Consider the following 13,264-nt stretch of genomic DNA (forward strand, 5'->3'; position numbering starts at 1 on the left):
GAAGCCGCCAAACTGGGATGGGATGGTGGAGAAATCAAGACGCGGGCCCGAATGGGATAAATGGAACGGAAGCAGAGAGACAACCGATGGGAATATGCGAGAAGTATGTGGGGGTGGGGGTGCGGAGGGGGTTCGGCAGTACACAGGAGATAAGAATAAAATAGTCTCCAGATTGGTAACCGGCGCAGGCCGAGTTTGGAGTCTAAGTCCTCCAATCATCAAACAGTGTTGAACATGGGTACGATGTTAGATAAGACGGACTTGATTCTTCGGGTGGTAATGGGTAAGGAGGGTGCGATGCAGGATGAGGGGAAATTACAATTTTCGGGTATGGATTCATATCTTCGCAGATCCGTTTACACAGCGGCCACTTTGATGATTGCTTTCTCCACTGCTGGTGAGTTGAGAGACAGAGAGAAAGTGGAACCCTACCGGTGGAAATATCCCTCAGGATCACAGTAATCTTTCCCCAACCTTCTATGGAAGCACGTAATACATATCAACGCCCACCCTGGGGATTTAGCCACGTTTAAACTCACGGAGACAGCTAATGCATCTTTTTAACGCTGCAGACATTTCACTGCCCATTCCCCACAATAACTGTGTCACACGCCATGTGCAGATTACCCTGAAGGAAACTAATTTCCATTTGCTGGTTAACCTTCCCCTGTATCGTGTGCATAAGATGTGGTTGGGGCGGTTTTTCACCTTTACCAACAATATTGTTTGGCTATCCATCTTGATCCCTCCTACATTTGTGAACTGCACCCCGCGCACCTCTGAAGGGTCCTTTGTGTTCTAAACCCACACTAAACTACCTTTTATCCTTGAATTCCTCCGACCAGCTTCAGAGGGCAACTCGCATCCAGGGTTCCCTGAGGTTAGTGGCCTTACCTTTAGCGTCTAAGAGTGCACATTGACCCAGGAAGCTGATATAACCTGTGAGTGACTGTTTTTCCTGATATATACAGATACACCGAAGCAGCTGCATCTACTTTACATTTGCCAAGTCATGGCGAATAATATTGCAATTGGCCTACTTGCTATTCAGCTCAAGAAAACACATTAAAAAAACATGCAGAGGGAGGGGCATTATAGTCAATGCCTCTGAAGATTTAACCGACTGACCCCCCCCCCCCCCCCCCCCCCCCCCCCCCCCGCCCCTGCCCCACAATTCCAGCGCTGAAGGAGAGCCGAAATGGCAACGTTCCAGTGACAAGGTCGAGTCTGCTGTTGGATGTGTAGTGTACTGGGCGCGTCGCGCTGCCTGGCCGCACTGTAGAGAGATCGCTTGATCATGTTTGGGGCAGTTGTTTAAGCAATGCTGCCTGCTAAGGGTGCATTGAATTAAGAGTGGCAGTGCAGAGGGAGAGATTCACTGTCTGACAGCGATATTGCAGGATCGCTGAACTATTGCTGGGATCAACTGGGACACTCCAAGAGAGACAGTGCAGAGGAAGAGCTAAGTAAATAGTGGAAGGAAAACGGCGTAGGCCGAAGTATCTTACGGAGGCAGTGTATTACCATCATTTGGGCAATATTGGCAATTTTGGGGTGATATTGCCAATGAGGGACGGACCCCAGTAGTGTGTGTAGACGTCGAGCTGAATTCCCGACGTGGTAATGGTAATGGAAGGCCGCTCTCTGCATGAATTGCTTGGGATATGATACATTGCAGGATATGCGTTGTGTTGGAGAGTTGTCGGAGCGGTTTTACCGTGGTAGCACCAAATTATCAGAGGGATAGTGCGGAAAAATATTACATTAATAAAGGGGTGGTTGCTCACGCTACTGTTGAAAGGTCTCGGCTCTGCCGCCTCACTGCGCGGATCTAAAGATATTACAGCCGACATTATGAAGAAACAAGGTGTCCTGTAGTCCAGTCAGCGATATTTATCGTTACAACGGTTCTTTGTTGGAAGGTGATAGGCTTCCCTATATTAAGCTGGGTGTTTGATTGAAATAAACGGCTCATTCTATGTCGGATGCGTTTGGATACGCGGTGAATTTTGCCCTGAAAGAGTAGTCTACCAAATCAGTTAATTTACTCGTTTTCTGTTTCAGCCACGGCAATACTACTGTTTCCTGCACTCCTTCTTCTTGGAGTGGCCAGCATGATGTTACTGGTAACAAACATCCAGGTAGACGAGACACATTCGTAGAATATAGATGAGAATGCGCGGGCTTTTCAATGTAGTTGTAGTGTTGGAGCAGCGGACTGTCGAAGGTGTCTGTGCTGAGGGCACGCGGGTAAGGGGCTTCTCAACCCCTGGAACTTGACTGCAACCCCGAGCGCTATTTCCACCCCCTCACTTACCCTGGATACTTCGCTCCTCTGCTTCAAAGTTGTTGACATGTTCTTCGAACTTCTGAATGCCCTTTGAGGGCGGAGTTCCAAAGACTCGCGTGGAATAACACACCCCCAACCCTATCTTAACAGCATCGCTAATCATTTTACCTTCCCAAAAATGTTTCCGTTCGCACATGCATGAGTTATATTCATCGACCATTAATTTGCAGAATTTGCCATTTGATGCAAATTATTCAGAACCCTTTTCTGAGGATGGAAATGTTCATCACCAGAGGGTATAACTTTTAGGCGAAATTTAATGGGTTTACACAGAGAACGGTGTGGGGTGGAGGTGGTGGGGGTGGGGGGGGGGGGGGGGGCGGAACGTTTTGCCGGACAGTGGAGGAGGCAGATACGATAGTGGTGTTTAAGAGCACATGAAAGTGTAGGGAATACTGTTCCCTACAGTGATATAGATCATGTACAGGCAGATGAGATCAGCTTAACTTGGCTCATGTTCGGACAAGTATTGTTGGCCGAAGTTCGTGTGCTGTTGTACTGTCTATTTTCTATGTCCTGTCCGCTTGTAGCCTCACACAACTCTATTCGCTGCCCACTGTGGTATTAATTTTAGTGTAATTTATCCACAACGTTATTCAACCAAATCGTTAATATATAATTGGGGGGGAGGGGGGGGCACGGTGGCGCAGTGCTAGAGTTGCTGTCGAGTTGCTGTCGGGTTCCATTCCGACTACGGGTGCTGTCTGTACGGAGTTTGTACGCTCTCCCCGTGACCGCGTGGGCATTCTCAGAGATTTTCGGTTTCCTCCCACACTCCTAAGACCTACAGGTTTGCAGGTTAATTGGCTTGGGTTTGTATACTTGGTTTTTAGTGTAAATTGTTGCTAGTGTTAATGTGCAGTGTGGACTCAGTGGGCCGAAGTACCTGTTTCCGCGCTGTATCTCTAAAACGAATAACTAAATACAAATACGAGGGGGTAATGCACGGATTCCTGAGGCACATCAGGGGTCACAGGCCTCCATCATCACAATCCCGTACTCAATGGCTAGCTCACCGTGGATTTGGTGATCTAAATGATGCCGTGCGAGACCTTGTCAAATGTTTTGCTGAGGTCGGCGTGGATAACGTCTACCGCCCAGAACGCGTCAATCCTCTTGGTCGCAAACTAGTTAGAATTGTGAGACATGATTGTTCATGCAGAAAGCTATGCTCAGTATTCCTAATCTGTTCTTGCCTTTCCAAATGGTCATAAACTCAGTCACCGAGAGTCCCTCCAGTATCTTTCCCACCACTGAGATTGGGCTCAACGGCCTGCAGTTCCCTGGCATGTCCTTTTAATGCTTTTTACATAAAGGCATGGTGTTTAGCCACTGTCCAATCGTCCAGTGCCTCGTCGAATGTTTAGTTTAGAGATACAGCGCGAAAACAGGCCCTTCAGCCCACCGAGTCCGCCCTGACCAACAGTCTCTACACACATACACTATCTGACACACACCAGGGATAATTTACAATACTAGCAAGCCAATTAGCCTACAACCTATATGTCTTTGGAATGTGGGATGAAACTGGAGCTCCTGGAGAAACCCACGCAGGTCACGGGGAGAACGTACAAACTCCGTTCAGACAGCACCAATACTCAGGATTGAACCCGAGTCTTCGGAGCTGTAGATACAAATAACTGCCGAAGGCCATTCAATTTTACCCCTCTTGCTCCAAGCAATGCGGTAAGATTGTAAGATCATAAATGATAGTAGAATTAGGCCATTCAGCCCTTCAAGGCTCCTCTGCCATTCAATGAAGGCTGATCCATCTCTCCCTCTCAACCTCTGCCTTCTCCCTATAACCTCTGACACCCATACTAATCAAGAATCTATCTATCTCTGCCTTGAATGTATGCACTGACATGGTCTTCACAGCCTTCTGCGGCAAAATTCACCACCACTTGAGTAAATAAATTCCTCCCCATCTCTTTCCTAAAAGAATTTAATTCTGAGATGACCTCCAGTCCTAGACTCTCCCACAAGTGGATACACCCTCTCCACATCCACTCTATCCAAGCTTTTCACTATTGTATACATTTCACTGAGTTGCCCCCTCATTCTTTTAAACTACAGCTAGTACAGGCCCAGTGCCGTCAACTATGATAACTTACTAATTCCTTGTAAATTTAATGAAGGAACTGCAGATGCTGGTTTAAACCGAAGATAGACACAAAATGCCAGAGTAACTCGGGGGGACAGGCAGCATCTCTGGAGAGTAGGAATCTGTGACTTTTTGGGTCGAAACCCTTCTTCAGACTCTTCTGACTTCTTCAAGTCTGAAGAAGTCAAGTCAAGTCGCATTTATTTATATAGCACATTTAAAAAACAACTCTAGTTGGCCAAAGTGCTTTACATTTGTTATAAGAATAGTATAAACAAATAAACTACATACATATATACATATAGCCCTCGCTCAGTGGACGTCAGGAAAGGCTTGAGAGTATAGATACGTTTTTAGTCTTGACTTAAAGGAGCCGATGGAGGGGGCAGTTCTGATGGGAAGGGAGATGCCGTTCCACAGTCTAGGAGCTGCAACCGCAAAGGCGCGGTCGCCCTCTAAGCTTATGGATATTCAGCAGCCCCAAGTCGGCCGATCTGAGGGACCTGGAGGTGGAGTGGTGGGTGAGAAGACTTTTAATGTAGGAAGGGGCAAGCCCATTGAGGGCTTTGTAGACATAGAGGAGGGTCTTGAAATGTATACAGAACCGCACAGGGAGTCAGTGGAGAGAGGCCAGGATCGGGGTGATGTGGCCCCTTTTTCGGCTGCCCATCAGGAGTCTCGCTGCGGCGTTTTGGACCAGTTGCAGGCGGGACAGAGAAGATTGGCTGATGCCAGTGTAAAGAGAGTTGCAGTAATCTAGGCGGGAGGAGATAAATGTGTGGATGATCTTTTCGAGGTCATCAAAGTGGAGGAATTGTTTTATTTTAGCTATCATCCGAAGCTGAAAGAAGCTAGCTTTTCCCACGGCATTGACTTGTTTGTCAAATTTCAGTGCTGAGTCAAATATCACGCCAAGGTTTTTGACGTGAGGTTTGAGTAGTGGGGTAAGGCTTCCAAGGCTGCCTGCTATCATTTTGATTGTCCGAGGGGCCGAGAAGGATGACCTCAGACTTACTCTCGTTTAGTTGGAGGAAGTTTTGGGCCATCCAGCACTTTATATCCTCGAGGCAGTGGTAAGGTTAAGCAGATTAGATTGGTTTTTGGGCTTCAGGGGGAGATAGAGTTGTGTGTCGTCTGCGTAGCAATGGAAGGAAATGCCGAGCCTTTCAATGACTTGGCCTAAGGGGAGCATATACAGGGAGAAGAGAATGGGGCCAAGGATGGAACCTTGTGGAACCCCACAGCAGAGATTAGCTGGGGAGGAGAATGAGTTGACTATGTTAATCGAGAAACTCCTACCTTTGAGGTTCAGTTCAGTTCAGTTCAGAAAACTTTATTGTCTGTCGCAACAGAAAATCTTTGACGCGGCTCCACATACAAACATACGGGAGCAACGCGCCGCGAGTCGCTCACAGAGTAGCTCCCTTCCCCTTGGGTTGTCAGCAGCGATACAGTAATAAAGAACACACAAAATGCAACACAAACATCCACCACAGCATTCATCACTGTGGTGGAAGGCACAAAAATTTGGCCAGTCCTCCTCCACTTCCCCCCCGTGGACAGGACCAGAGTCCAGAGTCAGTCCAGGATCGGCTCTTCCTCACCGGAGACCGCGGCTTTAAGTTGTTGTAGGCCGCAGGCCGGCGGTCAAGATTTAAAGTCCCCGCCGCAGCCAGAAGCACCGTAGACTGCAGGGCCGGCGGTCGAAGCTCCCCTCCAGGGGTGATGGGTAGGAGATGAACCAGCTTAGGGCAGTGCCATCAATACCAACCCCATACCGGAGACGGTCAATTAGGATGGTGTGGTCGACAGTGTCAAATGCTGCGCTGAGGTCAAGAAGGAGCAGGATTGCACAGTCACCAGAGTCAACGGTGAGCAGTAGGCCATTATGTACCTTCAACAAGGCAGACTCTGTGCTGTGGTGAGCCCTGAAACCTGATTGGAAAGTTTCCAAGATAGTGTTTTGGTGAAGATAAGGCATAAGTTGACAAAATTACCTTTTCAAGGGCTTTTGAGAGGAAAGGCAGTTTAGAAATGGGTCTATAGTTGCTTGGCAAGGTGGGGTCGAGGTTAGGTTTTTTCAGGAGTGGCTGGACCACCGCATGCTTGAAGCAGGTAGGTACAGTGCCAGTGGCCAGAGAGCTGTTGAAGATGGTGAGGATGCTGGGACCGGCTGTTGTAATGACGTCCTTTAGGAGGGCAGAGGGGACAGTGTCGAGGGGGCAGGTAGTAGGTTTCATGGTGGTGATCAGTTTTACAAGGGAGGGTAGAGTAACGGGTTGGAAACAATCTAATTTTGAAGAGCAGACCAATGAGACAGCCAGGTCACAGGTGGGAGGGGAAATATTCGTTCTTATGTTTTATACCTTGCTGGTGAAAAATGTAGTAAATTCCTTGACCCGATACGTGACAGATTCCTTCTCTCCAGAGATGCTGCCTGACCCGCTGAGTTACTCCACAATTTTGTATCTATCATTCTTGTAAACCTCCCCTGAACCCTCTCCAGAGCCAGCACATCCTTCCTCAGATATGGTGCCCAAAATTGCTCACAATATTCCAAATGTAGCCGGACCAGCACCTTATAGCATTACATCCCTGTTTTTATATATAAGCCCTCTTGAAATAAATGCTAGCATTGCGTTTCCTTTCTTTACTACCAATTCGACTTGCAGATTAACTTTTTGGGAATCCTGCACCAGCACTCCCAAGTCCCTTTGCACCACCGATTTCTGGATTCTCTCCCCATTTAGAAAATAGTCTACGCCTTTCTTCCTACTACCAAAATGCATGGCTCCACCTTTTGCTACACTATATTCCTCTATATCCACTATATATGAATCTGAAACATAGAAACATAGAAAATATGTGCATGCGGAGGCCATTCTCTTCATCTTCGCTTCATCTCTTCATCTCCTAATCTTTGCTTCCTGTCTGCCAACCAATTTTCTATCCACGTCAACACCCTACCCCCAATACCATGTGCTCTAATTTTAGTAACCAGTCTCCCGTACGGGACCTTATCAAAGGCTTTCTAAAAGTCTAGGTACACTACATCCACTGGCTCCCCTTCACCCATTTTACTTGTCACATCCTCAAAAAATTCCAGAAGATTAGTCAAGCATGATATCCCTTTCATAAATCCATGTTGACTTGGACTAATAATTTTACTGCTATTCAAATGCCCCATTATTACCTCTTTAATAATTGACTCCAGCATCTTTCCCACCACCGAAGTCAGGCTAACTGGTCTGTAATTCCCCGTTTTCTCTCTCGCTCCTTTCTTGGTCTTAACCCAAAACCACACTTTCCTTCCATTCAGAGATGCTGCCTGTCCCGTTCAGTAACTGCTGCATTTTGTTTCTCTCTTCGGTTTAACCGGCAGTATATTCCGTCTCCCACTTCTCTGCCCACTCCAAACCTGTCCAAGTCCTTCTGCAGACTCCCTGCTGTCTCTACCTTACCCGCCCCTCCACCTATTTTCATATCATCCGCAAACTTAGCCACAAAGTAATAAATTCCCTCATCGAAATCAGTAATATACAACGTGAAGAGCAGGAGCCCCAGCATCAATCCCTGCGGATCTCCACTAGTCACTGACAGTGAACAATATAAAGCCCCCATTATTGCCACTCTTTGCCGTCTGCCATCCAACCAACATGCTATCCATGTTCATACCTGCTCTTTGATGCCATGGACTCTCTCATCTTCCCTTGCAGCCTCCCATGTGACAATAGACAATAGGTGCAGGAGTAGGCCATTCGGCCCTTCGAGCCATTCAATGTGATCATGGCTGATCATCCCCAATCAGTACCCCGTTCCTGTCTTCTCCCCATAACCCCTGACTCCACTATCTTTAAGAGCCCTATCTAGCTCTCTCTTGAAAGTAACCAGAGAACCGGCCTCCACTGCCCTCTGAGGCAGAGAATTCCACAAACATGTGGCACCTTATCAAAGGCTTTCTGAAAATCAAGGTAAACAACATCTACTGACTCTCCTTTGTATGAACTGCTATTTACTTCTTCAAAGAATTCCAGTAATTTTGCCAGGCAAAATCTCACCTTCACTAAGGCATGCTGACTTCGGCCTATTTTGTCGTGAACTTCTAAGTACTCCGTAACCTCACCCTTTATAATCTATATATTACTAAAACTCTGTTCTTGACCGGTTTTGGCGATCTGTGCTGCGATTTCCGAGAGAACGCCGCCACCTACGGCCGTCATTTTTGGCCACCTCGCTCAGAGCCCCCCTCCGCCGCATGTGTGCCGAGGATTTTTCCGGCGATGAAATATGACAGATATTAATGCTTTTACAAAATTCCCCATTCTCTCTGCTGCCCCTGCTGGAGGGAGGGGGAGGGACTATAAAACTAGGAAGTGGTGTGCCTCAATCAGTCTCTGCAAGTGGTGTGCCTCAATCAGTCTCTGCAAGTGGTGTGCATCAATCAGAGCTCTGAATGAAACTGAACAAATGTCTCCACAGCTGTGAGTACCCATAACGTGGTTTGAAAATGAATATATGGTTAGTTGCAAGTAATAAAGCACTGCCTGCAAATGGTTGTTTGGGTTTGGGTCTCCCCCCCCTCCTCTCTCCCCCCCTCCTCTCTCCCCCCCTCCTCTCTCCCCCCCCCTCCTCTCTCCCCCCCCTCCTCTCTCCCCCCCCTCCTCTCTCCCCCCCTCCTCTCTCCCCCCCCTCCTCGCTCCCCCCCCCTCCTCTCTCCCCCCCCCCCTCACTCCCCCCCCTCTCTCTCCCCCCCTCCTCTCTCTCCCCCCCTCCTCTCTCCACTGTGAAGAATGATGCAAAAAAAACATTAATCAACTCCTTTGCCATTTCTTTCGTCCTGATTATCACTTCTCCTGCATCATTTTCCAGTGGTCCAACTTCCTCTTTTGCCTCTTTCTTACTCCATATAACTGAAGAAACTCTTTTATATTATTAGCTTTTATATAATATTATTTGCTAGCTTACATTTGTATTTCATCTTATCTCCCCGTGCTGCCTTTTTAGTTACCTTCTGTTGTTCTTTAAAAGCATCCCAATCCTCTGGCTTCCCACTAATCTTTACAGTGTTCTCTGCCTTCCCTTTTAGTTTGATACTGTCCTTGATCTCCCTTGTCATTCACAGTCGCCTCTTTCTCCTCCTAGAATCTTTCTTTCTGGAATAAAAAGATCCTGCATCTTCCGAATTATTCCCAGAAATTCCTGCCATTGCTGTTTCACCGTCATTACTGCTAGAGTTCCTTTCATGTAAACTTTGGCCAGTTCCTTCCCCATGCCTCTGCAGTCCTCTTTGTTCAGCTCCAATACCGACACATTCGATTCCACCTTCTCGCTTTCAAATTGCAGATAAAAACGTACCTCCCAGTGGTTCGTTTGCCCTCAGTTCCCTTATCAAATCAGGTTGATTACACAACACTAAATTCAGAATTGCACTTTCTATGGTAGTGCAATTCCACTACAAGCTGCTCTGAGAATCCATCTTGGAGGCACCCTACAAATTGCCTTTCTTGGGTTCTAGTACCAACCTGAATTTCCCATGTACACTTGGACATGGGATTGGGGCTTTTTAATCCACTTTCATACGGGCCAGGGCCGGCAACATCTTTTTAATGTCCAAGTGGCTCGGGACATCAATGTTTTCATCCTTGTGCTCCCAAGCATCCAGGACCTGCCCTCCACAGTCGATATGTATTACATGACCTTGCACATGGCGTCTGGCTACACACATGGATTCACTTTCTCCCTGGTAATATTTCAGTTTAAAAATGTGTATAGAATCCTTTTGTTTCTCCTTTACCTGTCAAAGCTTACGTCTCCTTTTGCCGTCTGATTTTCGCTCGCTAAATACTCGCTAAACCTGCAAGTTTTCCCTTTCAGTGTACCATGACACGCTGTCCCCAAATTCTCCCTATCTCACTTTTAAAAGCATCTGACGTGCCAGTTGTCCATTTCCCACCAAATAACCTATTTCTGTCAACCTGTACAATTTCCTGTTGAATGCCATCAAAACGAGCCTTGCTCCAAGTTAAGATTTTAACTTGTTGACCAACCATGCAGTTTTCGATCACTATTTTGGTTAATACAATTAATTCCAAAATGCTCCCCCAATGACACTTCCCTGGTGTAATTTCGCAAGAGAAAGTCGAGCATAGCCACCTATCCAGTGGCAGTTTACATATTGCTTGATTATACTTTTCTGGACTTATTTAAGCAAGTGTTACACAATTAGCATGATGACAGACAACGTCAGTAATTGGGAAGCAGCAATCACCTGCTATTGGAACCCTATCATTCCAATATACCCTAGCATATTTGTTGCCTATGTCCCGCTGGCTATTGGGAGTTCATTTTGCAACCCCATCAAAGTGAGCAACCCCTTCTTATATCTAAATTCTACCCATATCGCCTCACTGGAAGTTCCTTCTCTAGAATATCATCTCTAATATGATTTAATGGGATATGGAAGGCACAGAGGAGTGGGTCACAAGAGTCCGGTTCCCACCTTTATAATGAAGCGTAGCCTCACTTTTGTACATTAAATTTTCCTCGCGATTATTCTGAACCAGAAACTGACTGCAGGAACCACTCACGAGTCATACCATCTACACCACGCTGCCTTGGCATATCCACCAACATTATCAAGGACGAGCCTCCCCTCGGACACTCCCTCTTCTCCCCTATCCCGTGAGGCAAGAGGTACAGAAGTGTGAAAACACAAACCTCCAGATTCATGGACAGTTTCTTCCCAGCTGTTACCAGGTAACTGAACCATCCAACCCACCATCTACCTCAGTGGAGACCCAAGGACTATTTTTAAATTGAGTTTACTGGACTTTATCTTGTACTAAAGGTCATTCCCTTTATCCTATATCTATGTACGGTGCATGGCTTGATTGTAATAATGTACTGACTTTCTGCTGACTGGAGAGCACGCAACAAAAAGTTTTTCACTATACCTCGGTACACATGACAATAAACTAAATTAAACTAAATTACCCCATGCCTCCAGTATTAGCATCAATTTGATGGCCCCTCAGCACCACACTTCCTTTCACATTGCAGCTCCCCCTCGCCCAACCCCCGCCATTTGTTGCGCTACCTCTGGGACTAACGTTCACAATGCGAAACGCCTTCGCAACCCGGGGTCCTGTGGTGGTGCGTTCCCACAGTACCGCCCACACACGAAAGCGTCACGCAGCACACTCGTGTGGCTTCACTCCCTCAGTTTGAAACCCAGGTTTCAAACCCAACGTAAAGCTGTACGTTGATCTGCAAATGGAAAGCCAGTAAAACTCCAAATTACCATGGACGGAATTTCCCTTCATTTTGGTCACCTGAGCCTCTGGTTATAACACGGAAAGCTTTTTCCCCTGCGCGTTGAAGGCCAGTTATTGGGTGAAATAGGGAGGTGGTCACTCCAAAACCACGGGAGAGAGACATGTGGGTCACGCTAAGGAAGGGCAAGGGGCAGAGGCAGGGACGAGTGAGTACTCCAATGTCGGTACACCTCGCAAATAAGTACTCCTGTTTGAGTACGGATGGGGGGTGACAGCCTGCCCGGGGGTAGCGACAGCGGACGGGCCTCCAGCACAGAGACCGGCCCTGTTGCTCCGAAAGGTAGGGACAAAAAGAAGAGGGCAATAGTAATTGGGGACTCTATTGTTAGGGGGTCGGATAGGCGATTCTGTGGACGCAGTCGGGAGATCAGGATGGTGGTCTACCTCCCTGGTGCCAAGGTCTCGGACGTGTCTCAACGCGTCCAAGATATCCTGAAATCAGAGGGAGAGGAGCCTGAGGTCGTGGTACATATAGGTACCAATGACATAGGTAAAAAAAGGGAAGAGGTCCTGAAGGGAGGATTTAGGGAGTTGGGAGGAGAGTTAAGGAAAAGGACCAAAAATGTAACAATCTCAGGATTACTGCCTGTGCCACGCGACAGTGAGAGTAGGAATGGAGCGAGGTGGAGGATAAATGCGTGGCTGAAAGACTGGTGCAGAGGGCAGGGATTCAAGTTTCTGGATCATTGGGACTTCTTTTGGGGAAGGTGGGACCTGTACAGAAAAGATGGGTTGCACTTGAACCCGAGGGGGACCAATATCCTGGCGGGGAAATTTGCAAAGGCCACTGGGGAGACTTTAAACTAGTATGGTTGGGGCGAGGGACTCAAATAGAGAAAGCTAGTAGACAGAATGGGAGGCAGGAAGCAGAAAAGGGAAGCACTCGGACACAAGAGGAGAAAGAAGAAAAAGGAAATAAACAGAGAATAAGAGGCGGGGGGTTTCTTAAATGTGCATATTTTAATGCTAGGAGCATTGTAAGAAAGGTGGATGGGCTTAGAGTCTGGATAGACACCTGGAAGTATGATGTTGTGGCGATCAGTGAAACATGGTTGCAGGAGGGCTGTGATTGGAAACTAAATATTCCAGGATTTCGTTGCTTCAGGTGTGATAGAATTGGAGGGGCAAGAGGTGGAGGTGTTGCATTGCTAGTCAGGGAAGATATTACAGCAGTGCTTTGGCAGGGTAGATTGGAGGGCTCATCTAGGGAGGCTATTTCGGTGGAACTGAGAAGTGGGAAAGGTGTAGCAACACTTATAGGGGTGTATTATAGACCGCCAAATGGGGATCGAGAATTGGAAGAGCAAATATGTAAGGAGATAGCAGATATTAGTCGTAAGCACAAGGTAGTGATTGTGGGAGATTTCAACTTTCCACACATAGACTGGGAAACACATTCTGTAAATGGGCTGGATGGTTTGGAGTTTGTAAAATGTGTGCAGGATAGTTTTTTGCAGCAATACATAGAGGTACCTA

At 47.1% G+C, this 13,264-nt stretch overlaps 1 protein-coding gene across 1 annotated transcript in view; it reads left to right on the top strand.

Annotated features, from left to right (window-relative positions):
* LOC116991181 (solute carrier family 43 member 3-like) overlaps positions 1–13,264 on the top strand; it is a 104,242-nt gene that overhangs the window by 1,494 nt on the left and 89,484 nt on the right. The window contains exons 3-4 of the mRNA XM_033049551.1: positions 351–397; positions 2,065–2,141. Coding sequence (XP_032905442.1) covers positions 351–397; positions 2,065–2,141 — 124 coding nt within the window. The remainder of the gene's footprint in view (positions 1–350; positions 398–2,064; positions 2,142–13,264) is intronic.

The sequence above is a fragment of the Amblyraja radiata genome, chromosome 33 (genome assembly GCF_010909765.2).
Source record: "Amblyraja radiata isolate CabotCenter1 chromosome 33, sAmbRad1.1.pri, whole genome shotgun sequence".
Taxonomy (NCBI): domain Eukaryota; kingdom Metazoa; phylum Chordata; class Chondrichthyes; order Rajiformes; family Rajidae; genus Amblyraja; species Amblyraja radiata.